Raw genomic sequence first — 26,473 nt, 5'->3', positions numbered from 1 at the left:
CTGGAAGCCCCCCAAGCCTCAGATTATTGGTATTCTTATGGAGGCTTCCTCACATAGGCATGATCAATATTAACACCATTTCCAGCCCCTCTCTTCCTTCTAGAGAATGGAGCACGGGGCTGAAAATTGCAAGCTTCTAATCATGGTCTTTCTGGTGACCAGATCCAGGAGCTGTCCAGGAACCCACCTGGCCCTGGTATCCAGAGTCATGCCATTAGAACAAAAGACACTCCTACCACCCAGGAAATTCTGAAGGACTTGGTACCCTGTGTCAAGAACCAGGTACAAAGGCCAAACATTAGAACGAAAGATGTTCCAAATGCTCTCTTATCACTTAGGAAATTACAAGGGCTTCAGGAGCCCTGTGCCCAGAACCAGGGGCAGAGACCAATATACATATTTTATATTATGCCATGGGATCCAAGAATCATAAACTAGTTTTCAGAGATTTCCTTAGAAAATCTGCATCTTGATATCATTACATTCACTTTGGTATCTGATGTTTATTTATCTGAGCTTCTCCACTGGAATGTCCAGTATAATATCCTCTAACATCCAGCTCCATCCACTTCTAAAATCCTGACTCTCTTGTGTAGGCAGGATCTGACATTTCTTCATAATAATTTTTCAATGGGTTCTTTATGAAGAATACACACACGCAAAAAACGGTTGGTTGAGAACATCTGAACCCAGAAGCTAAACGTAGAAATAGGTACATTTTTCTGTAACGTTTGTAGTGGAGATCTCTTGTTTTGTCTGCCTATGTTGGCAAGAGAACTCTTCATTCCTATGGGTAACCCACTCCACAGAACTGGCCCAGCCTTCTCCTCCACCTGGATGACAGTGGTGGGCAGATAACCAATCCTAAACCAACAAGAATATCCCATCCTTGAACCACAAAATGAGCATGTAAAGTAAGCCAGCCTTGCATCTTCCTGGGACTTCTGTATAAGGGACAACTGTGTCTTTCTATGCAGTTGTCAGCCAGGAAGAACTAAGTCTGGAGCACTCACAGGGAGAGCTCTTAACTGTTTGAAACCTGATGCCAAGTAGAGACACATGTAGAGATGAGAAACAGAGAGAAAGAGAGACTTACAGGGAAAGATAAAGGATGATATTGGTATGGTTGAAATGCCAGATCCAGCCATGTCTAAAGCTGGAGGCCCTCCAGGCATGTTAGGGACATTAGTAACCTAACCCGTGAATCCCCTTTTCTGTTTATGGCAGAGTTACATCCCTGTCCCTTCATAATTGCAAGAGTCCTGAATATTTCCTGCATACATAATAACTTGCACAAATTATTCAGTGAATTTCATCATAAATCAAACTGGAGGTTGATGGTGACCAGTGTGCCCTGAAAATGTAGACTCCATCCTATCCTTTCTTCTCTATGCTCCAGACTCCCTGGGTTTGCAGGACCTCTTCCCCCCTTAACACTTGTATGGAAATTGGGTGGTTCTGTGTCATATCCTAGGTAACACCTAGGACATCCTCTCGGTAGTGGGGGCACAGGGCATGGCCAAGGATGTCAACATTCATTGCCACACGCCTAGTGTTTTATGAGCTACAATATTATACAAAATTACAAATGCATTTTGCCCATCAGAAATGAATCCTTGGGCCACATTTGAATTATAGATGAACATCCCAGGGATGCTTTCTCATAGCTAGGAGTAGTATGTTCTTCCCTCTTCTACATACATCTAGGACATAATAGCAATGCCAATTTGGACAATACCAACCAACACAATTCTGCTCAGCTTTTCTAGTTAGGTCGGGACACTTGAAAAGCTCTGAACAATGCCAGGGAGCCCCTCCTGGTATTGTAACTGCTTACCAAAAGGCAGCCCCTCAAAGAGGAAATTCAACAGACATTACATAATTACTTACCAATTTTCTTCTGGTGGGTCACTTGCCAGAAGGCTGGGGAAGGCGGGGAATGTCCTAGAAATTCTGGAGAGACAGCATGTCCTGACCACAGGAAGAAACCAGAAGCTTGCAGGGAAGGGGGACAGGCAGTGGTACAGATCAAGATGAGGACAGAGTGATAGTTCTTTACTATCTGCAATTTTTGAAGCTTCACACAAAAGCTACTTTTGATCACTGGCTGAAAGGGAAAGATCTGGATTAAATGTCTTTCCTCTCCTTATTTAGGCACACAATGGCCTGGTTGGAATTCCACTCCTCCCTCTGGGAGCAGGTTACCAAGGGGTCCCAGAGGCTAAGCCTACCAGGTGTGAGGCCTGGGGGGGCCGTAGGAACCCCATAGTTATCTGGGGGAGGTCGGAATGGCAGGTGGCCTCATCTCCCTGCCTGAGCCGCCCACCCAGCTTTTCTGGGCACTCGAGGAGAGAAAGACCCAGAAGCAGCTCAGGGCTCCTGTCACTCCTTGCTTGCTGACATCTCCCTCAGCAACTGGAAAACCAGATAAGTTTCCATCATTGTGATGTAACAAGAAAGCTATTTGGGAAATGCCTACTGAAGAATTTTCCTCTCAGTCCCCTGGGTTGTTTCTCCGTGTCCTCCTCCCCTCACCCCCACCCCAGCCTCCACCTTCTCCCCCTCTTTCTGGCAGCCTTTCCTCCTAGAGGAAAAAACATCCCTGAGGCCCAAATGGGAGTCTCAACAGACTGGGGGGGACTTCACTGCTTCTGAGGATCAGAATCCAATGGGCTTGAGGACAAGGAGAAACATCAAGGCAGGAAAGAAAAGCAGAGCAGGAAATCCTTGAGCAGAATGCTGGAGGAAGGGCCCGGAGGAAGGGCCCGGCTTCCACAGGCGCAGCCTGACCACCTCTCAGAGGGGAAGCCAGGGGGAGGGGGCCGTCAGGCCACAGCCAATATCCATCTGGCCAAATTAGGAATGGCTGAGCTCGGTGCCTCGCCAGGCTGAGGTGTGGCTGCACATCCCCACTCCTGCAGGTCTGGTTGAGGGGAAGCCAGACCCACCTAGGCCAGTGCCCCACTTCATGCCACATTCAACATGGAACAGAAAGGGCGGTGCTAGGAGGGTGGAAGATGTAGGGTCTCCAGCAGTGCCACAAACCAGATGTCACCATAGGCATTCCTGCTTGTCACGAGGGAGGACACAGGGGCTGAGCAGAGCAGCAGTGGGCCAGCAAGCAAGCAGGACAGGAGGCCCCAAAATGCAGGGCAAGAGGCAGGGACCAGGACCATGGGCATTGCACACCAGGACCACTCCAAACACCGGGCAGGTCTAGACATGAAGGCATTAAGCTAGCCAGCATTAAGCCACCCACCCTGCAGAGGGGACACGGGACAACATGGACAAAGTGGTACCCGTTGGTCACCTGTAGCTTCCTCAAACCCGCCACTTGAAAGAGAGAAAGAAAAAGAACCTCCTAGAAGAAACAGCCCTGTGGAGACTAGAACTTCAGATCACCTTAGTGTTTACCTCCAAGGAGAGTGAATCAACCCCAAAGAGAGTACTTCAACTGACAGCTGCCCATTATTTTTTTTGAAGGATGAAAAGGAAAGAAAAGTCTTCATGCTTAACCGTTAAGGATACCCAGCAAGGGGACAGACATATTCTACGATGCATGCCTTTCTTCTCTTTGCTGAAATGTTTTCTGAGACTTTGCTTCAGAGCAAACCAGTTAGAGCCAATGGTGTGCCTGGTGTGGTAAACCCAGCTCCTCCCTGGTTTCCTGTGGGCCCTGCCTAGGCAGACTCCAGCGACAGGCACTCCTCCCTCGGCTGTAAACCTGGCTCCAGGCCCTTCATCGGCACCCTGTGTTTAATGGGGGGTAATTAGGGCCCTTTCCTAACCCACCCACCCACCTCTTCTGTTTGCCCAAGCTGCTCTGGTAGCAAAGGGCAGCTGTTTGGGACCAGGGCCATAGCTTCACGAGCTGTGAGGCAAATAAAGGCAAACTTGCTGCCTGTGGAATCCAGAACAGGTGCATACAGGTTTTAGAGACAGCATCTGGGAGAACACGCAGTGTTTCTGGAGCCTTGTAACCTCAAACCCGTATAGGATGGAAGCTGGAGCCACACCCTCCTGACCCTTATCTATGGTCTTAAATGTAAGCCAGTTCCTTTAGATTGAACAGCAAAATCTGAACTATGAACAGTCAGGAAAATCTTCAAAATGTAAAACATCAGACTGGTCATAGTAAAAACAGCTAACACTGGGTGATGGTTACACGCCTGGCGTGGGCTTCAGGCTTTCCTTAAGCTAACCCCCAGCAACGCCATGGGTAGCTACTGCTGTCATCCCCATTTTGCAGAGTTAGAAACCGAGGCAATAAAGAGGGTAAGTGTCCAAGTTCTCCTAGCTACTAATGATACCCAAATGCTATGGATCCTACCTCTCTTTTCCATGACGTTCCCGCAATTGGTATGAGGACATGGGTATCTCGGCCATACGGTCGGCACGTCACCTCCTGGGATTATAGCCACATCACTGAATGCTTGCCATGCGCCAGGGCACCTTTCAATCCCTTACATGCAGCACCTCACTCCATCCTGCTAGCACGCTAGCAAGACCAGTGTTACAGGGATCCCTCTGTTCCAGATGAAACCTTGGGACTCAGGAAGGCTAAGTGGTTTGCCCCAGTGGCAGAGAGAGTCCAGGATGAAAACAGGGTCTCGGGACCTATCAATGAAGCTAATGTGGTTCCCGTGCATCAAGGCCTTCCTGATCAGCCTGTTTCATGAGCTGATACATGCATTTCAGAGACAGTCAACCTGTGGTGCATGAGTTTTATTTCTCACCTTGGGCCCCAGGAACTCGAACAGCCTGCATAAAGAGCAAACTTGTGACTCTGGCCCAGGCAGCTTCAGGCCTAAAGGGTTACCTAAAAGTGGCTCTTGAACATATTGAAATGGAAGCATGGACAAAGGTGCTTCATGAGCTTTCTAGTTGTCCTTTGATGAAGGCTTTAGTGAAATGCACCTGCCTCTACTTGACGCTATTCCAGCCCACCTGGGCTGACATCTTATTTAGATCACTAGGCTACACTATGCGCCCTAAAGAAAGGACTATTGTCATCTGGGCTACTACACTGCAAAAGACACACACACTCTCACCTATATTGTTTATATTCATCATTTTTATAAAAAGTGATTCATATCTCAAAAGTTTGTCTTTTTTTAAGGCTGTCAGTGTTGGCAGCACACCTTTAACTAGTTCTTCTGGACTTAGCTTCAAAGGTCACTGCCTGTTCCTTTGCATGTAGAATGAGATGACATTCAGAGCCCCGAGATGCGGTGTCCCACACACTCCCAATCCATGTCCCTTCTCCACAAGGATTCCTTTGGGATGTGGCAGAGCCATGGAACAATTCTAGGGTGCTATTAAGTTCTTAGTCTGCCCTTAGAGGGTTTGTCTGGTGGTACAATTACCACTCCTGCCTAACATACTTCCCCCAAACTGGGTGATTTAACGCTCCACCATTTCATTATGTGCATGGATTTCGTGAGCCAGGAATTTAGAAAGAGCACAGCAGGGATCTTTCTCCCCTCCAAGATGTATGGAGGCCTCAGTCGAAAAGGTTCACAGGTGGAGGTAGCTTGACAGTTGGGACTGACATCAACTCCAGGCACGTTCATTGTGACACGTGGCACAGGCTGGGAGCAGCACAGACCTGAGGCCTACAGACCAGAATGCTCACAGGGCAGCCTCTACATGTGCCAGGACTTCCTCCTGGCGTGGAGCACAGCTGCTCATACCGCGTACAGGGTGGCTCAGCTATCCAGGCACAAATATTCCAGAGAAAGAGGCAAGCCACATCACCTTTTTTGACAGCCTAGCAAGTCATACAGTGTCACTTCCACAGCACTGTGTTGTCAACAAAGTCACAAGCCACTCAGATTCAAGAAGAGAGCTAAGACCCTCGGACCTTCGGCAGAGGGTGGTGAGGTGGCATTGAGGAATGGCCCTGGGAGCGGAGGCCCTCTGCGGCCACCACTGGAAATCTGCCATAATGGATCCAAGAACAAAAAGGAGAAATCACAAGATTGACTTGCCTTAGAAGAAAAGCAGTGACCTCAATCCCAAAAATAAATGAATAAATAAAAATAAAATCTTTGAAGAAAAGCCAACTTTCCCGTATCCCAGCATCTGCTGGTTTCTCTGTGAAAGCTCACGAGAATAGAGCAAGACCTAGGGGAATGCAGTTAATGAAACTCCACTAGGTACTTTAAGCAACTGCAGGCAGAGGGACCGAGAAATATCAGGCCTCAGCATTAGTAGTAGAGAGCTCAGTGAATGGCCTGGATTATGCTTTCGGGAGAATGAACCAGGCACTAGCAAAGCCTGCAGGATTAGAATGACAAAAGGGGAAAATGTGAAGAGCTCAGGATAAAGGCTTGTTCCTGGCAACGGATTTCAGACTCCCCGGTAAGCAGTGATAATTACTTAATACAAGCATGACACTCTGCTCAATATGTAATTATGGTTAAGTCATCATTAAGCTTAAGTTATATAGATATATTTTAGGAACATATATTTTTGTAGTTTTTGCCTGTCCATGATTCCTTGCTCCTTCTTTGGTAAACAGGTGGGCCTATCCAGCTGGGAACTATTGAATCTCCAACCTGGTGAGGTTGATAAATCCACAGCCCCCACCATCCCTCCCCTGCGCTGGGGATCCAGGATCGCCCCATGCAGTGATGCATGCAGTGATTGTCTCAGGAGAGTGTGTGTGCGTATGTGGGTGGGTGTGGGGGGTGTCTCCTGTGGACCCACAACCCATTCCCTAGGATTTTCATGGCTGCTGGGAAAAAAAGACCCTTCTTTGGAGACTGTGTGTGCTAAAGACCACATGAGGCCAGATGTGGAGAGACAGAGACAAAGAATAATGACACAAGATTGTCCAAATGTTGGGAAATAGTTATGCTTGGATCCAGAGCTATCCCTCGGGCAGGCTTCCTCGTTGATAGAGGGAATAAATTCCCTTTTTTAACACACGCGAGTTCTGATTGGGATTCTCTCACCCACAACCATGAGGTCCTCACTTACATATTAGAGTACAGGCAATAATGCATGCTGTGGGTCCTCATTTCTTGTTCAGGTCTTTTTGTCCTCTTCATATGGTCTCCTGGGCATAGAGCTCCTCCTGTGTGGTTAGAGATGGTGATCTAGACCAGAGGGTTCCCAAATTATCCCCCTCATGGTTCTGAAGTTCAGCCTGGGCAGCAAGGCAAGCAGCAATCCTTTCTGGTGGTTCACCGAACTCAAGAATATTCTCTTGGCCTTCTGGCAGAATTGATAGCATGACAATTATCCCATGCATTATCGGCAAGACTTTGGAGGGCCAAGATCAGAGAGAAAGTGTTAGGGAGTCAGTCCCAAGACTGCATGCAGCAAGAAAAGAAGGCCTGAGAATATCAAGTTCCTGAAAAATGGAAACTCTTTATTTTTCTCTGGCACAAATTCATGCACACATATTCATGGCTATTATTTTTAAGATGCTTAAAATTTTATGTACTGAGATCTCAGCCCTACCCTTGAACATGATGTGCTAAAGGGCTTGGGGCCAGAACCTGGGTCTTGCCAGCTCATGGCCTGCCACCCCATTAGCCTCACTATCATGGTAAAGACCTCCCCTTGCATTGTACTGTTGCAGAGAGACTGCTTTTAATAAAAACTCTTTTTTCTTGCTTTTCTTCCTGCCATAGCATGGACTTTCTCTGTATTCACGGAGACTTGTGTTTGAAGGAGGCATACATACTTTGTTTCTTGTGTTTATGTGCTACTCCTTTTAATGCAATAAGATAATTGATTTATTTTGAAGGTCCGGATACAACTCACACTTCTGGTTTCTTAGGGACTATGTTATGTTTTATTTTTCCAAAATACATAATTTTTGAGATGCATATATATGTCTGTGTGTGTGTGCACACACACAAATAACATATATATGGGTTTGTTTTTTCTTTAAAGAATTTTTTTTACTTATTTATTCATGAGAGACACAGAGAGAGAGGCAGAGACATAGGCAGAGGGAGAAGCAGGCTCCTCGTATGAGCCCATTGTGAGACTTGACCCCGGACCCCAGGATCATGCCCTGAGCCAAGACAGGTGCTCAACTGTTGAACCCTCCAGACATCCCTGTTGTTGTTGTTGTTGTTGTTGTTTTAAGTAGGCTCCACTCCACACCCAGCATGGGGCTTGAACTCATGACCCTGAGATCAAGAGTCAAGTGCTCTACCAACTGAGCCAGCCAGGTGCCCCCGAAATTTACATATTCCCTACATATATAAAATAGTAGTACATATGGTTGTATATACATATACATTTTTTTCTGTTGTTAAAAAAACAAATTTAACTAAGTAAATTTGGAGATCTAATGATTTTATGTTCATCCTGTGAATCAGGCACCATCTTATCTAGCAGGTAACAGGGAACCCCAGAGAGCTGCAGAAAGGAAAAGTCAGAACAAGGAAGTCATAAACAGAAAAAGGATTATTTTGGGTGAGGTCACCTTCCTTTGGGGACAAAGGGTCTTATTACATGGATTACCTCATCTTCCTTTGGGGGATAGAAAGGGCCCATGTGACAGGTTAGCTTATTGGTGCTGGCCAGAAAATTCCTGGCTGACCAGTGAAAACTATTTCTGGGGGAGGTTGAAACTGTAATTAGGTATTAAGCCCCAGTTTCATAACATGGCCTAACACAAGTGACTCTATTTTGGGTCTATGATTCTTTTTAACACTATGTATGTATTCACTATGTATATATTGTACTATGCCATTTACTATGTATATTAACAGTAAGTATGTATGGATTTATTTATTTGTTTATTTATTTATTATAGATTTTATTCATGAGAGACACAGAGAGAGAGAAAGAGAGAGGCAGAGACACAGGCAGAGGGAGAAGCAGACTCCCTCGGGGAGCCCGATGTGGGACTCCATCCTGGAACCCTGGGATCACGCCCTGAGCCAAAGGCAGATGCTCAACGACTGAGCCACCCAGAGATCCCCGGGCCTACTTTTAAAAATAGAAAGCTGGTTATATAAGTCGACCCTTGTCACAGATCCTAACAAATGAAGGTACCAGAATATGCCACCCCAAAATATGCCTCTTTGGCATATGGATTGTTTTGAGTTAGAGATCATTGAGAGTCAGCAGCTACAGGAAAAGCTCTAAAAACAGGGTACAACTTATCCTTTTGTAAAGGAAATTTACATTTATAAAGGAAATTTCTATTTGTCAAGATGTAGCCCTCTCCTGTACCAGGAGGAGGTGGATCTTAACAACACAGTGAAGAAGGTGCCAACTTAAATCTGAATAACAAACCTTATTAAACCACCTTTTTTTGGCCATACTTTTCCTAGTCACCTTTCCATAACTGCCTCCTTTGCCCAGAAGTCCCAAGCTCCTTCCCCTTCGTTTACCCTCAGATGGTATATGAGCCCAAATTCTCCCACCTCCTTGGGTTACTCATCACTGGGTGCTCCCATGTGTGTTTGCAATGCATATGTGAACAAATATGTTTGTTTCTCTCATGTAAATGTGCCTTTTGCCTAATTTACAGGACCCCAGCCAGAGAACGTGAGTGAAGGAAAAAAATTTTTCCCCTTTTGTATACTAGCCCTAGTGAAAAGTGTCTTATTTATTCTAATGTCCATATTCCAAACCTAGGGAAAGCTTCAGTCGGCTTCGTGTTGGTCACTGGCCCCTTCTTGAGCAGAAGAGATGACAGAGCTCTAATGGCCTTGCGATGGGTGTCCTGTTTAAAACAGGTGGGCATTCCTGAAAGAAGGAGCTCAGCCTACCTGCCCCAGTGTCCACTGTAATGCTGAACCAATTAAAAACAGATGGAGGACCATCAACTTGGGAGCCAGAGGACCAGAGCTCCATACATAAGTGTATGACCTAAGGAAAATTGATTTGCCTCTCTTCACTTCAGTGTCCATCCCTTCAAAGGAGGGATCCAGATTAGAGTTTGTGATATAATCCAAGGTTCTGAAATCTCACCTTCTATCCAATAAGAGCTTATATTATAAAATGGTGTTCTGGCATGAACTAGGTATAGATCACAAAACAATAATGGAAAAGCAAAGTAGAACCAGAAAGTAAATGGTCCAAAATAATCATTCATTAGATGTTTACTATGGGCCAGGCTTCGTTGAGTATTTTATATGGATTATCACATTTCTAATTTCTGAGAATTCTTTCTTATTTCTCTTGATTGTTCCAATTTCGCACATTTCTTTTTTTTTTAAGATTTTATTTATCTATTCATGACAGAGAGAGAGAGAGAGAGAGAGAGGCAGAGATATAGGCAGAGGGAGAAGCAAGCTCCATGCAGGGAGCCCAATGTGGGACTCGATCCCAGGACCCTGGGATCACGCCCTGAGCCAAAGGCAGATGCTCAACTGCTAAGCCACCCAGGTGTCCCTGATTGTTCCAATTCCAAAGCATCTTGTTATAGCTCTGTGACTTAGCTTCCTCATCTGTAAAAGTAGAATAATAATCTCACCCACTTTGTGAGGTTTTGGTGATGATTAAATGAAATGATACACATAAAGAATTAGGAAGTGACAGAAATATAATAACCAGTTGATACACACTAATAAGATTATTATTAGCTATTCTTGTTGGTTTTCTCTATAGCGGGCATTTAGGAGGAACCCTTCTCTGTTTAGTTATCCCTTCTCCAGCCAGCTTCTCTCCTCCAAAAGTGTGAAGCAACTTTTTGCCTACTGGTATTTCTGCTTTGATTTTCTGTGTCATTCTTTTTTAATTCTTCTGGTGACTTTAGAGTAGAAGTGTTAACCACTGTCTACCAGTTTTTGGCTTTTGGTAATCTAATTTTTTCTTTTTTTAAAATCTCATTTTTTGATGTTTCTCAAAAGGCTTGCACTTAATTGTGCGGGTTTCCTCTCACTCATCAGTGAAGTGTGAATAATCATGTAAAATCCCCAGCACAGTGTCTGGAACATAGGAAGAAGAGTTGAATAAAGGTTTGCAGTGCCACCTCTGTGCCGCCTCGCCGCCATCCTTATGTTCTTTATCTTAATACGTCCCGTGATTTCTGGCTCTACGTAGCCGTGAATAAGTTCCATTTTGAACCAGGCAAGAGGGTAGAAGCTGTGCGCTCCTCCCACTTTGTCCATGAACAGGTAGACTTTCATCCGGGTTTGAATTGTGGGCAGAGACAGCTGGCAGAGCTGTGCGTAAGGGCCTTCTGTCATATGGCGCAGCTTTGAACCATGGCTGAAGATTGCAGGGCATGAGTGAACGGAAGGATTCTTTGTTGGTGTGTTGTCCAAAAGAGGATAGATTAAACCAACGATGAGTTTCCAAGAACTCTTATCATTGGCTCCTCCATTCATTCATTCTACTAATACTCGTTGAGTGATTGGACTGTGCTAGGTGCAGGGGAGAACAATGCATGGGACACTTGAAGACCATGCTTCCTTGAGTGGCCTGTGCCACTGGTGTAGGGTGAAATAGCTTTGCCTGCCACTGGGAATTATTTTCAGCACCGTATATATATGATGCCATCTTAACACATGTCAACATAACATATATGTTATGCTCTTCCTAACTGCCATCTCTTATGCCGTCTTCCCCCTTACCCCCCAGCCCACCATAGTATAGAAACTGGAAAAGCTAAATCATACTTTTCCAGCTTCCCCAGAAGTCAGAGTGGTTGTTTGACAACATTTTATACAATGTCACTTAAGCAGTTGTCTGCTGGGGGCCTCTGGGCAGGATACACCTAGCTGGTGCTGCCTCTTCCCCTTCCTCTTTCCCTGAATTTGAACAAGGCTCAGGGCTTCAATACCTTTCATGTTAGAAGGACCACAAGAGTCATAGCATTGAGAATCGGAACCAACACAACAATGCCTGCCTCTGGACTTCCTGTGACCTGACACTCTTACTCATTTTATCTACTGTAACTTAAGTGTCTTGTTAGTCATCACTGGAAATATTCTTAACTGACACACCAAGATAGCAATCAACATAAACCCATTTACTTTTCCTTTCCTTCTTAAAATGAAACTTAATAAATGTTCACAAAGTGGAATATTCTTTTAAAAATTTAAATTGCCATTGGCTGGTCATTACTTAATATTTTTGACATAAACTTAGGGATTTTTGTGGGGTAGAAAGCCAATCTGGCAGCAAAAGGATCCTTTAAAGTTCTGTCAGCTTCAAGCTCAGATTCCAAAATAGGGCTTGACAACTCCAAAACTACCACATGGCTGCTTTCATGAGCAGAGGAGAGGGAGTGCTGCCCCTAGCATAGGATGAGAAAGCAAGAAGACTCCGCTAAGCATCTCAGTAAAAGGGAAGAACATAAATGGCCACTGAGACACAGACATCATTATCAATTCCCAAGCCCATGAGGCTTGCTGAAAAACTATGCCAGACATTGCAGGGTTATCATTTCTAATGGAAACACAATCTGGAAGGTCACAGAAACTCAAATTGCAGCAAAAGTCGTGAGATGACAGAAATACCAATATTATAGAGCAGGGAATCAGCAAGCTACATCCCACAGACGAGATGTGGCCTGGCACATGCCCTTGTAAGGTCTGTGAGTTGAGAGTGGTTCTTACATTTATAAATGGTTGAAAATGGGGTTCCTGAGTGGCTCAGTGGGTTAAGCCTCCAACTCTTGATTCTGGCTCAGGTCATGATCTTAGGGTTGTGAATTGGAGCCCTGTGTGGGGTTCCACCCTCAGCAGGACGTCTGCTTGAGATTCTCTCTCCCTCTTGCTCTGCCCTCCCCCATGCCCCTGCTCACATGTGCCCATTCTCTCTTTCTCTCTCAAAAAAAAGTTGAAAAGTAATAAAAAGCAGTGTCGTATTTTGTGACCTGTGAACATTATATAACATGTGAGTTTCAGTGTTCCCAAATAAAGTTTTATTGGAACACAGCCATGCTGGTTCATTTATGAGTTGTCTGGGGCTGCCCCCATGACACAATGGCAGAGTTGAGTGGTTGCCATGAAGAGTCTGTAGCTCACAAAGCCTCAAATATTTACTATTTGGCCCTTTACAGAAAGTTTGCCCAACCTGTTACAGAATTGAGGGCCTGAGCAATGACCTATTACATAAGAAACATCAGGGATGCCTGGGTGGCTCAGTGGTTGAGCACCTGCCTTCAGCCCAGGGCGTGATCTTGAGATCCGGGATCAAGTCTCACATCAGGCTCCCTGCATGGAGCCTGCTTCTCCCTCATCCTGTGTCTCTGTCTTTCTCTCTCTCTGTGTGTCTCTCATGAATAAATAAATAAAATCTTTTTTTAAAAAAAGAAACATCAATAATGTACCAAACCTCAACCTCAGAAAAAAGGGTCAAAACAAGAAACAAGATTCTTTATGACAGAGAAATCTCCTCAGTTTCTCAGGGGATCATGTGTTAAAATACCATTTAACAATTATACCAGTAATATATAATTTTGGAAAATTTAGAAAATACTGAAAAGGATATAAAAGAAAATAAAAATAGTCTCTAATCTTATTACTCATGATAGCAACTATTAGTATTTTGGGGTTTATTCCAATATTTTTCTGTAAGTATTTTTTTCTACAAAACTTGGCTGCGTACACTATCTTAGTATTATTTCACTTGCAACTGATGGGAAACTTATCTTAAATAGGCTTAAACTAAAAACTTTGGGTGAGGGGGAAGAAGGGGAGTTTCTTGGCTCACAGGAGTATTACTGCTTTGGGTATGTCTTAATGCAGAGTTTAATGTACTAGCTCCATCTCTTATTTCTACTTCCTCCGTATTCTTCTCAGTATCAGGAGGGCTTTTTCTTCATAGTGACATAAAGGCTGCAGGAGTTCCCATTGTAATTCTAATCCACAAAACAGCAATTCCCTCCAGGAGGAAAGAGCATTTCTTTGCCCAAAAGAAACAAATAAGCCTTTCTAGTGTCATTCAATATTTTTGACACCATGAGTTTTCTTTGCTGTCTGATATATAATCATTTAGATGCACCACACGTTTTATGTATGTATGTATATATTTTAAAGATTTTATTTACCCATTTGACAGAGCACAAGCAGGGGGAGCAGCAGGCAGAGGAAGAGGGAGAAGAGGGATCCCCACCCAGCAGGGAGCCTGATGTGCAGCTTGATCCCATGACCCTGGGATCATGATCCCTGGGAACATGACCTGAGCAGAAAGCAGACACCCAACTGACTGAGCCACCCTGGCACCCCACACCACAGGTTTTTAAACCAAACTGTTGGAGGAAATGCTCATCTCAGAATCATAATTATAGGATTAGTTGGAGTCTGAGAAATCATCCAGTACATTCGATTCCTTTTAGAGTAAAAAAAAAAAAAAAACAGAGATGCAGAAAGGATAAGTGATTTCCCATTATCGTTCAAGTGATCAATGCTGAGGAGCCTGATCTTGATGGTTCTAAGATTTACTCTCTTCCACCAGCTGTTCTTTCTTAGATGTCACCCCTGAAGCAAAATTTGAAGCTAGAAACACAGTTAACTAACAGAGTGGTCTGCCCAGGTATCCTGAAAAAATAAATGAGTCAAAACAAAAGAGCAGTCTGATTCTCTTCCTTACTCCTCGATTTACTTCTAAAAATGGGATAGGGTTGGGGTAGAAAAGCCACAAAGGCTACAGTTTGTTTGTTCCTCTTTAACTAAATATAAAAAATAATATGCTTTGTTGGTTAATCAGAGCTGTAAGCCCAGTGAGGTATCCAAAAAATCTGAGAGACTGTGGCTCTCCATATAAGAGATTGTGGCTCTCCATATATTTTTGCTTAATCTTCAAATTATACAGAGAATTTTTTTTCATTTGTATTTTCATGTGGCAAGGCTCCTGTTGTCCCTGCAATCTTAACAAGCATAGAAGGCATGAAGGAGGAAGTGGCATCATCAGAAGGCAAATTCTTTTTTTTATTATTATTATTGGAGTTCAATTTGCCAACATATAGCATAACACCCAGTGCTCATCCCATCAAGTGCCCCCCTCAGTGTCCATCACCCAGTCACACACACCCCCCCCCCCCCGCCCACCTCCCTTTCCACCATTCCTTGTTCGTTTCCCAGAGTTAGGAGTCTCTCCTGTCTCCCTCTCTGATATTTCCCACTCATTTTCAGAAGGCAAATTCATCAACAAAGACATCTGAGCTCTCAGAGCCTATTTGTAGAGAAAGAGAAGAAAGAGAAGGAATGTATCTGCAGACTCTGTGAGCCTGGTGATGAAGTGGCGACTGGATGGTGAGCCCTTGAAGATAGGCATGATTTCAGTACGCTGTATTCTGCAAGCACTTATTCAGTGGCCACCAGACATTGAGCAGAAGACTCAGAGGACATGGATCAACATCACTGGCCTTGGAAACTCACAGCCAAGCATGGAGGGAGATGAGGACTCCGACAAGTAGCTTCCAGCACACTGGGTGCTGTGGGAACAGCAGGAATGCACGGGAGGGTGGAGCCGGGTTGCTAACTCTTCGTGGGTGGTCTGGAATTGCTTCCCTTAGGAGAGCGGGCTTGAACGGGGCTGGGAAAGACCACTCCAGTCAGCCAGGGGGAGGAAGAGGGAAAGCCCACCCAGGTAGTACAACTACCTAGGTAAAAGGCCAGAGGTGGTAAGCAAACATGGCTCTATAGAGACTGCAACAGGACAGGTGCCAGATATTTGGAGAAAAGTGAAGCCATCTAATTCGCTAAAAATAAAAAAAAATAAGGAAATGCTAAGTTCTGGTCTGGACCTACACAGAATTGTGAAGTTCTTTTCCACGCACACCACTCTCTTGTCTTTCAGTTCCCTTTACAGCTCTCAGCTGACCTCCTTTATTCCCGTTAGCCAGCTTTTAGGCTCTCTTGGTACTCTGCTTATCAATATTTACTCTTAGAAAGATCCAAGGCTTATTGATACTAAGGTGTAAATGACTGATAGGGGTAGTATTGTAATTTAGCTGATTGATATTATTTTCACAGCGGACAAAATCCCAGACCAAAGGACACATTTTGAATTTATCATTTGTTGGAGGAGGTCATCAATAGAATATAACTGCTGGTTGACCTGGGCAAGAGGAGGCTCCTAACCCCCACCCTCCACCCCCAGTCCTAGGAATATGCCTTCTAACTACCAGTCCCACAGTGGGAGCTGTTCCAAAGACATAGACTGGAGAGAGGAAGGTGTTGTTGATGCCATCTGGCCATGTTCATGACTAAATCCAATTAAGGTTTCTTTATAAATTTTTTAAGATTTGGCAGGTGGGTGTGGAGATCTAATTATCTTGTAGCTGCCCAAGCCTCACAAGTGAGTTCCCTTGCCCTATTAAAAGTGCCACCTACCAAGCTGGAGCAGCACTTCATTCTTTCTTCCTTCCTTCTCTCTCCTTGTTCTCTCTTTGTCTTCTGTGTAGGGGGTCAGTTTGCAAACTAACAGGAGGAGGCCGCAGCTTGGACAGCTTAAAGGCCCCAGTGGGGGAATGACAGGATCACTGCCAGTGCCCTCTGGACAGCTTCAGGGCTCTTTAGTTCTGCTTCTGCTCCTGCATGTTGGCACCTTCCTCCAGGACTCTCTTGGCTTCTCTGCCTGGGTTAAGCGTCATACCTTGGCTTCCCCATTACTGCCTTCACCCTCTGGATTTCTCAGCATGGTTCATGCAATGAAAGACAGCTTGGACCTTGGCTCACACTAGTGTCTGTCCTCACAGCATTTACTCACTTTCATGCTGTGATGGGGGACATGGAGCATCTCACCTGGTGTAGCATGTCCCAGGATAGACTGTGGTTCTCTGAGGCTCAGCTCATTCAGGAAGGAGATCAGATATGGCTTTCAGAAAATCACTGAGTTCCAGAGAAGTGATTTTATTTTTAGTGGATACTTTCCATATGGCCCTGGAAGCTGGGTTCAAATGCCAGGCCAAATGCCATTTACTAGCTGAATGATTTAGTGCTAGATACTTTAAACCCTCTGTGACTCAGTTCCTTTATATGTACAATGGGAATAATAATAGTATATATCTCAAATAAGGGGTTGAATTAATTAATATATAAAAAACACTGAACAGAGCACTTCATGAGTGCTCAATTAAGATCTGCCATCATCATCATCATCATCATCATCACCACCACCTACTAACCTCTGCATAGTTCCTCTGTTAAGAAAACTGACCCTATTAATTTTGAAATAAAAATGTTTATAGTAATTCAGGGATTTTGTGTAAATAAGAAGAAGCATATGCTCAGATACAATGCAAAAGGGAAGCAGAAAGAGATAAAGGGTTTCTCAGATGTTAATGTTTGTGGATATCAACAATGATGGCATAAGGTTTGCAACGACAATGAATAGTCAAGGAACTTAAATGACATTTCTCCAAAGAAGATATACAAATGTCTAACAAGCACATAAAAAGATACTCAACATCCCTAATCACCTCGTAGTCATTAGGAAGGCTGTTACTAAAAAAAATAGAAAACGACGTGTTGGCAAAGATATGGAGAAATTAGAATCCTATGCACTGTTGGTGGGAGTGTTTTCTGCTATGAAAAATAATGTGACTGTTCTTCAAAAAGTTAAACACAGAGTTACCATATAATCCAGCAATTCTACTTCTAGGTTTATGCCCAAAAAGAATTGAAAGTAGAAACTCAGAAATAGTTATTTGGACACCTATGTTCATAGCAGCATTATTTACAATAGCCAAAATATGGGGCAACCCAAGTGTCCATTGATGAACGAATGGAAAAACAAAGTGTGAGATATGTATATGTGTGTATATCTCTATACACATAAACACATATATACAGAGATATATACACACAAAATGGAATATAATTCAGCCTTGAAAAGAAGAAAATTCTGTCATGTGCTACAACATGGATGAATCATAAAGATAGTATTATACTAAATGAAAAATACTCTATGATTCCACTTACATGAGGTAGCTAGTGTAGTCAAATTCAGAAAGTAGTCAAAGAATGTAGAGTGATGGTTGTTAGGGGCTGGAGACGAGGAAAGGGGAAGAATGGGGAGTTACGTTTTAATATTTGTGGGGAGTTTTTGGTTTGCTTTGTTAATATATGCAGTAAATTACACATAGGTAGACCAGAAAGCCCAAAACTCTATGTGTAGTCACATCCTTTGGCTAATATTTATATAGTGTTTACAATGTGCCAAGCATTTATCTAAGGGTTTTGGACATATTTAATCACTTCATCCCCATGACAACCCCATGGGGAAGGTACTCCTAGAAGCTCCATTTGATACTTAAGGAAACTGAGGCATGTGACTAGTATGCAGCCAGGCCAGGCAGTTTGGCTTCAAGGTCTACGTCTGTAAGTACAGTACTATTTTAAGAGGCCACCCTCTCAACTTTTGGAGTAACAATGAACATTACAGCAAACCACAAAATCCTGACCATGAATTATTTGAAAGGATTTTAGGCTGAGTCCAAACAGCTGTGTTCATAAATATTATCTTGTTGGAGGAGTGCAAGGTACTGGCTAATTTGTTTTGCGGTTAAAGGACTTCAGTACATTTTATTATACCACAAGAAATGTTCAGCTTCTAGAATAGGCAATTTTACTCATCATTGCTTATAACCTTGTTTAGGTTTAATTAGGCACAGCAATTTTATGCCATTTACTTTGTGTGAGTAACATGACTCACTACACGCAAGTCATGGTTTATGGCTGCAGAAAACTACCCGCTTATATTCAAATTTGATTTGGATAAAAGGGATTTTTTTCTAAACATGCAGCAGAGTTTAGGAACATTTTTATTTTGTGAATCATGGGTTGTTGCAGAGTGGTGGGGTGATGGAGAGTCAGATCTTGTTTCAACTTCTGCATTAGCATTTACTGAGCCTTACTTTCCCTATAAACCTGAGATAGTGACAGTGCCTACCTACATCATGGGCAGGTGTGAGGATTAAGTGAAATAACATGTAATGTAATACATAAAGGAATTCTCAAAGTGCCTGGCCTGATGTCAGCTGTCAGTAAATGCCTAGCATTAAATTAATTGCTGTTGCTCTTGGAATTTTACGGAGTTGCCAAAGACCTGTGATCCTGTGCTCCGAGATTCATAAAAAGAGGTGATTCCATTCTTTGATATTACCCTAACTATACCGGGGCCACCTAAACTTCCAGTGTTTTCCATATCCCTCTTTAGTCTGGAATTTGTTTTATGAGGTGTCCAAGCATGTTGCATGCAAGTCTGGAATAGTATATGGTGGAGAAGAAGGAAGTGTTCACCAGGACTTTCATTTTCTTCCTTTTTCTTCTGAATAGAAAATCAGGGGCAAAAGAACCTTGTTGTCAGCGCCTTTTTATTGTTGGGCTGTTTATTTTTTCCTTTTGATCAACAATTTTATCAGGGGGTTAATTTTGTCAATAACGCAAAGATTCCAGCTCCTAAAGTAAACTATGACTTCTAAGTATAACCCCGTTCTGTTGACCCAGGGAAAAATCAAGATCAAAGAACTTGTCCAATCTCCTGGAAGAAGGAGGCCCTGGGCCGGCAGGTACATCTGGATACAGTCTTTCTTCCCACAGTCCCGGTCCGGATCCACCAGCGGCGTAGTGTCCCGGCCGGGGCTGGGCATCCTTCTGAGCCCGCGCCATGGAGACCGGTCCTTCTCCCCGGTCATCCCGCCCACCAGGTTTATTGCTTCCCACTCGATGGGCTTCCGACGTAGAGTGCCAGGGAGCTGACGGGCAGCGTCCGGGTGGGAGTCCCGGCCCGTCCCCGGCGCAGCGGGCGTGGAGCTCAGCAGCCCGGCCCCCGCCCCCCGCCCCGCAGAGCGCGCGGAAGCCTGCGGACCCCGGCCCCGCCCCGCGAGGCCCCGCCCGCCCCGGCCCCGCCCCCGCCCCCGCCCGGCCCCGCCCCGCGAGGCCCCGCCCCCGGCCCCGCCCCTCCCCGTCGCGGCCTCCCATTGGCTGCCCGGCGCGTCAGTCGGCGGTCTCCGGGGTCGCCGCGCGGCCCGTGGCGTCCGCTCCCCGCCTCCCGAGCCTCCCCGCCGTGGGGAAGCGGTTCCTGGCGCCGGCGGGCGGCCGCGGTGTCTGACTGACCGACGGGGAGGCTCCGCGCCCGTCCGCAGCGCGCGGCCTGCATGGCGGCGCGGAGAAGCCCCCCGCGGGCGCGGGCGCGGGCGCGGGCGCGGGAGCGAGAGGGTCCTCGCGGCCCCGCCGCAGGTGGGCCCCGGGCCGGGGGCGGGCCGGGCCGGGCCGGGGCGGGGCGGGGCGGGCTGTCCTCCGCCCGGGAGTCGGCGCGGCCCGCGGGCCGGGGTGTGCGGGTTGGGGGGTGTCGCCCCGCCCCGCCTCGCCTCGCCTCGCCTCGCGTCGCGTCGCCTCCGAATAGGAGCCGTGCGGTCGGGGCAGAGCTGCTTGGGTCGGGGCTGCTTCCCGGGCAGGGAGCCGCGCTGCGGCGGGGCGCGCGGGGACGAGGCAGCCGCTGGGGCGGGCCTGCCGCCGAGGGCCGAGGGCCGAGGGCCGAGGGGCCGAGGCGGCCCTCGTGGGGCCCGGGCTGCGGTCGGCGGGGCGCGGGGCGCGGGGCGCGGGGCAGCTGACGCGTCTCGCGCTCGCTGGCGGAGGAGGTGGCCCTCGCCTCCGCAGCGGGCAGGACTTGCCGACCGGCCGAGAAAACGGACTTTTGAGCGAAGACGTCAGCGGGGAGCGGGGAGCGGGGCGGCGGCGCTCGAGGGCCGTGGCGGTGGCGGTGGCCGTGGCGGTGGCCGTGGCCGTGGCCGTGGCCGTGGCGGGCGCCCGCGTCCCTCCCCGGCTCCCGCGCGCCGCCGCAGGCCCCGGGCAGGAGAAGGAAGCGGCTGCCCAGCGTGGAGCACGTGCCCGCCCCGCGGAGGGGCCTGCTGCGGAGTGCGGGCGGCGGGCCTGCTCACACGCAGAGTTGGGGCCCAAGGTCCTGCCGCGTTTATGGGAAGTTGGCAGGGGCCAGGGCTGCTTATTGATTGGGGTTCTCGGTCCCGGCAGGAACTCTTGCTTCACACCTGAGCTGTTGGGTGTGGTGGAAACAGGGCGGCTCTGGGAGTCAGGACGCGAGTTCTAGACCTCGCCCTGCCCGGCACTGGGCGCCTAGAAGCCGCGGCCACTATCCTCATGGATAAGGACCTTGGGGATCTGATCTGTAAGGCCCCTCCCAGCCTCGAATTCTATGATTGACCTCAAAACTTTGGAAGGTGAACTCATTTTTCAACCTTTCTGCACCTTGAATGATGATAGACTTAGCTAAATATTTCGTCTGGATGTATTCATTTGAACTTTCTATGATGTGATTTTCTTTCCTCTCCTGGCCTTATTTGGGGAGGGAAAGCCACCTGGAAGTGGAGGTGGGGCTCAGCAGCAGAAAGTGGTTGGGAGGCAGAAGGGTGGAGCTTAATGTAATGGCCAGGAATTTTTCTTTCCAATGCATTAAGTCAAAGTGTGCCAACACGGGTGAGCCCAGAGAGAATTCTTTCCTCAGCTCCAGCCTATGGGGACCACACTTGGTGTGCAGCACTGGAAACATGTGATTCAAGGATCACGTTATGGAAAACTTTGGTTTTTGTTTTGTTTTTTTTTAAACATAACCTGTAACCTCTGAGGACTTAGCATAGTTTCCCTTCTTTACAGGTAGTGTTTCGGGGGAAAAGGTTTTAAAGCATTTGCCAAAACTAGGGTGGGAGCAAATTATTTTTACCCATGCCTCTTTTGATAAGAGAGACCAAGCAAGATTCACTTCTGAGGAAATAGCAAGTGCTAACAAGTCACACTTGACAATAAAAACCAAATGGACAGCAGCCCACAGAACAGGTAGGGATGGAAAGAATTTTCTGGTATCCATTTCTACTCTTTTTAAGTGTTTGGATATTGAGAATCATGACCTAAACATCTGTGCACAGTATTAGGGGAAAGACTGCCAGAATTGCAATATTAGGCAGGGAAGTGGCACCCAAGATCTTTGGTGCAATGCTCCAAGGCCCCAAGACTGGGGAAGAAAGAGGAAGCGGGAAGACTCACCCACCGGAGGAGCAGCTCAAAATCCCCAACATACCTTTGGCAGTCAGGCATTTGAGGAGGGCATGTGTGCCCCATATTTTTCTTGGCCTGTTTTGCCTCTGGCCAAGCCTCTAAGTCATTAACTGTTATGATTAGTTCAGACTGCTGTGCTTCTTCACCAAAAAGACTGCAAGTTTGTAGCCATGCCCTGGGGAACTCCAAGATGCCAGGGTAGCTATCCCTAGGGGCTAGCCTGGGGTGGCAGGAATGCCCAGTGTGGACTGGGGGACCCATCAGCCACATCCCCTCCCTCCCACTATATATAAAGCATCTCTGCTTTTTTTGTTTGTTTGTTTGTTTTGTGTTGTTTTTACCCCCTTGCCTTCCTTGTTTTACATACTGTTCTGAGTAAAGTTTTTTTTTGTTTGTTTGTTTGTTTGTTTGTTTTTAATTCATTCATGAGAGAGACAGAGACAGAGGGAGAAGCAGGCTCCATGCAGGGAGCCCGATGTGGGACTTGATCCCGGGACTCCAGGATCATGCCCTATGCTGAAGGCAGGCGCTAAACTGCTGAGCCACCCAGGGATCCCCCTGGTCTGAGTAAAGTTTTGTTTGGAAAAGAGCCTAATGCTAAACAGAAAGTTTAGAAATAATGGTAATGGCCAGTATTTTATTTTTATTTTTATTTTTTTATTTTTTTTTTAAGATTTTATTTATTTATTCATAGACACAGAGAGAGAGGCAGAGACACAGGCAGAGGGAGAGGGAGAAGCAGGCTCCATGCAGGGAGCCCGATGTGGGACTCGATCCCGGGTCTCCAGGATCACACCCCAGGCTGCAGGCGGCATCAAACCGCTGCGCCACCAGGGTTGCCCTGCCCGGTATTTTTTAAATTTTCTGTTGTCTATTCCATAGAAAGGGCTTAGAACTATACCTGGCCCACAGTAAGCACTCATCATGAGTTCATTGTTATTTTTATCTCTATTTTGTTGATAACAAGTCACATACAACTTGTGCAAGATTTCCCACTTTCCATGTAGACTTTTTTACTAATTAAAAGATGTGTTCCTCAATATTATGGAATACATTATTCCAAAGCTGTTCAAGGGTGACTTTATGTACAGAGCAGATGTTTCTGGTCCACCCAATGCAGTCTTTGCCCCATTCCCTTGGGCAATCCTAGGTACCACACTTGGTATGGGTTGACAGGTGAGTTTACCTGGTGAGCACTTCTGTGTTTAAAGGGAGAGTGGGCAAATCAGGACAGCTAAGAACCAGGCAGCTGGTCCATGGCAAGAAGAGTGATGGGGATTGTGGGGACTCATACATTTCCTCCTCAACACAGACTGCAAAGGGGTGCTATGAATTGTGATCTCATTCTAGAACCAGTGCCTTCAGAGACTCTGCCCTCAAGGAACTGATCAATGGGTGAGAGGGGTGCTGGCAGTGGTCAATGCATCCCAAAGAGGAGAGGAGTGAGTAGCTGAGGTTCTTTGTGTGTTGGTTGTAACCTTAAAGAGAAGTATTTTCCAGCTTTAAAAGATAGTTTGAGAGCTTAGGAACAAAAACAAGCAAAACCCAAACGCTTCAATTAAAAGCACAACACAATGTTTAAAACCAAGTGGTCCATAGCTGGTATTTTTTGCCAGCCTGTTTGGCCCACTTTGATACTTTTACGTTTCTGTGAGATAGATTCGATGCCAAACGAAATGTAAATGTTGGTACCAGGTGCTTTGGCCAAGTAGAAATCCTTGATTGACATAGTTATGAACTCGAAAATGACCTTTCACCTGGCTTCCTGGAGCGGGTGGGTGCTGTCTCCTGGGCCTGTAGCACCACTGTCGTCCTTGCGACGGAAACTGGGCATTTGGGTTCTTCTCGTGGTGTTGGCCACGGAGACTGCCCATGGAGAGTCTTATGTCCTCTTTACAACCACCACGCTGATGCTCCGAGTGGTTATGGATTTTGCTCAGAGTTTCAAGCTAGTAAGTGGTGGCCAGGATTCAAACTCTGCAGCATGGCTCCACCTAAAACTGACTCTTCATCATCCACCTCTTTTGTCTCCTGAAACACGGTTCAGGGTTATAATTGAGAGCACTCTAGTCTCCTGGTTCCCTCCCTCCGTTTCAGCTCTTCTCAGTTAAAGTTGGGTTATCATTTTAATACCCTAGTGTTGCTCCACATAACTCACAGGTCTGGGGTACAGAAGAAGTGAGATTATGAAAAAATGATCAGGATTGAGCCAAAATTTCCAATATACGTGGTTGCTTTTTTGTAGCTATGAAAGCCCCTGTGTCTTCTGGAGAGGAGTGAGTGAGTGATAGCGCCTGAGTATTTGACCTTTGCCTCTTGTCCACTTGAATCCCCTGGTAAATGTTCAGTTATCTAAAAAAAAAACTTGCTCTCAGAATGGAGGTTTCATACACATTTATTGATTTGTAATTAACTTAGTGGAAGACAAGTAAATGTTATTTCACAATGAATCAACAGAGAAAACTTTTTGTTTATGCACTGGTTTCGCCAGTAATCTTTTGTTCTGGTCATACCCCATTTTATGACTTTCTCATTTAATTGGAGCCAGAAGAGGCAGGTGGCATCATGTTTAAAATAAGAGGATGATAAAATGCTTATGTGCATTTCCAGGAGACTAAGGACTATTGTCTCTTAGTTCCATTGCTGGGATTCTCAAGTAATAAACAAAAATCTCAGAAACTCTCGCACATAAAATGCCATGCCGTGAATCTCTGAATTAAGAATTTCATAGGTTTTATTGTTGATTCAACCATGTATCAATGACTTTGAGTCTGTGGGATTGTTGGATGGTAGCTATATAGTGATTTAAAATACTGTATTAGCTCTCTCTCTGCTTGCTCTGTAATTGGCTTTTATGAACATTAGGGTTAGTCTTCTAGCAGAGGGAAAAGTAATGTAGTTGGAAGTTAGTTTCTCAAGAGACTCCCTCCCCTTCAATTTAGAGAAGTGGGATCTCATTCAACATCAAGGGTTAACCGTGGAAAAAAGAGAAGCAGGGGCGCCTGGGTGGCTCAGTGGTTGAGCCTCTGCTTTTGGCTCAGGTCGTGACCCTGGGGTGCTGGGATCGAGCCCCCAACCCCCTGCATTGGGCTCCCTGCTCAGTGGGGAGTCCTCTTGTCTCTCTTCCTCACCCCTACCCCATTGCTTGTGCTTTCTCCTCTCTCTCTTTCTCTCAAATAAATAAATAAAAGCCTTTTATAAAAGAGAGAGAGAGAGAGGGGCATACTGGCCTCTCGTGTTCCTGTCCAGCTCCCTGCTCTCTCGGGGCTGGGGACAGCTAGCCACAGGGGGTGCAGGCCTCATGGATTGGGGTGGGGGGGTTGCTCGGGGTGGGAGCTCTTCAGGTAGTAGTCTTTGAACAGCTTGTGTCTCTCCCCTAAGCCAGGGCAGAGAGTTGCCAGAGCCTTCAGTCCCCCAAATTCAGGAGAAGTGAATAAATTCCTTCTTGCATGGTACATCGTGGGCATATTTGTGGACTTGTGACGGGAAGACCTCACCTTTCCCGCGAGGTCTACAGTGACAGGAAAACTGAGGGCTTTGTGTCTCCAAGTCATGTGTCCCAGGTCATTAGGACAGATTGAAATGCCTTGGAGGAACCAGGTCAGCTGACAGGAAAGGGAAATGGAAGAGGTGGGAAGCCAGCACTGGCGTGGGCTGCATACAATCACTCACCATCTAGATATAAAGGGCAGGATGGCACTGATGCCAGCAGATGGTTCAGCTCTTTGGCATGTTACTTGGCATTTTAAAAATGAACTTGGAGTTCTAGCTAAGGACGAAGTTGTCCACTTACCTTGAAAAGCAGTTGTAGCCAATGGAATTATAAACGCTGGGTCCCTCGGTTTAGCGCCTGAATCGGTATTAAGACTTGGGCAGATCAATTCCTTCCCCTGCAATCTGAATTAGAGAGAAAAATCATTTGAACCAAAAGAGAGTTTATGAGATCAATTTTATCCACAGTGTCTTTGGTTTTTAAATATTTACTAAACTCACTTTTGTTAAGCTCAATGGCTGTTATGATATGGGACTTGTACAGCCAGTGCTTGGTGACTGGTGCTATCTTGTTCTTCATGTTTTAATATTCCAATGTATTCTCCTATTTATGCCTCATCGATTGATTTGTTTAAAATGTGGAGCCTGTAACCTCCAAAGTTACAATTCTCCTTCTCCCTCCTTCCCAGGCTCCTCCTAAATTAAAAAAAAAAAAAAAAAATTCTTGCTGATTTTAGAAACTGGTCTCCTCCAGGAAAGCCCTGCTGGGATAGATCTGTAGACTCAGGCATGTACTTACTTTGGAGGATTGGAGTAGTTGCTGGCATTCGTGATGGTCTCATGTAACTTCTGTATGTGTTCAGAGCATCTTTCCTGTGGTGCAAGTTTTGCGTAATGTTTTAAGTGTAGTTGAACTTCAGTTGTTTCACAACTACTTAAAATTCTGTGCCTCAGTGCCCCAGTGTGACTCCCCCTCCAACACAACTCTGAAACAAATGAACATAAAGAGGCCTTTGGTGGATGAAGGGGCCTGGTCT

At 45.9% G+C, this 26,473-nt stretch overlaps 2 protein-coding genes and 2 long non-coding RNA genes across 10 annotated transcripts in view; 2 read left to right on the top strand and 2 right to left on the bottom strand.

Annotated features, from left to right (window-relative positions):
* Window positions 1–2,424, bottom strand: part of LOC144302278 (uncharacterized) — a 30,558-nt gene extending 28,134 nt beyond the window's left edge. For 2 of the 4 annotated variants that reach the window (XR_013369120.1, XR_013369122.1), the window contains exon 1: window positions 1,891–2,422. This is a non-coding gene — a long non-coding RNA (uncharacterized LOC144302278). Of the gene's footprint in view, window positions 1–1,890 lie in introns of all 4 variants that reach the window. The other 2 variants (XR_013369123.1, XR_013369121.1) reach the window with 2 other exon arrangements.
* An 89-nt stretch (window positions 2,425–2,513) lies between these two features.
* Window positions 2,514–15,652, top strand: LOC144302280 (uncharacterized). Its single transcript, XR_013369124.1, has 4 exons — window positions 2,514–6,363; window positions 9,613–9,713; window positions 14,778–14,844; window positions 15,063–15,652. It is a non-coding gene; the product is annotated as an uncharacterized LOC144302280 (long non-coding RNA).
* Window positions 15,653–19,962: 4,310 nt separating this feature from the next.
* OTULINL (OTU deubiquitinase with linear linkage specificity like) overlaps window positions 19,963–26,473 on the top strand; it is a 26,559-nt gene continuing 20,048 nt past the window's right edge. Inside the window, exon 1 of one of the 2 annotated variants that reach the window (XM_077879544.1) lies at window positions 19,963–20,114. In XM_077879544.1, coding sequence (XP_077735670.1) covers window positions 20,033–20,114 — 82 coding nt within the window. In that variant the 5' untranslated portion in view covers window positions 19,963–20,032. Of the gene's footprint in view, window positions 20,115–20,801; window positions 21,113–26,473 lie in introns of those variants that run through there. The other variant, XM_077879545.1, reaches the window with a different exon arrangement.
* The window catches only part of LOC144302276 (uncharacterized), a 66,214-nt gene continuing 62,386 nt past the window's right edge, over window positions 22,646–26,473 (bottom strand). For 2 of the 3 annotated variants that reach the window (XR_013369111.1, XR_013369114.1), the window contains exons 5-6: window positions 26,236–26,422; window positions 22,646–25,841 (exon numbers count right to left, since the gene is read on the bottom strand). The gene's annotated coding sequence lies outside the window, so the exon portion shown is untranslated. The remainder of the gene's footprint in view (window positions 25,842–26,235; window positions 26,423–26,473) is intronic. The other variant, XR_013369118.1, reaches the window with a different exon arrangement.

Source organism: Canis aureus, chromosome 31, assembly GCF_053574225.1.
Source record: "Canis aureus isolate CA01 chromosome 31, VMU_Caureus_v.1.0, whole genome shotgun sequence".
NCBI lineage: Eukaryota > Metazoa > Chordata > Mammalia > Carnivora > Canidae > Canis > Canis aureus.
The sequence above is the reverse complement of the archived record's forward strand: the minus strand, read 5'-3'. Positions and strand labels throughout refer to the sequence as shown.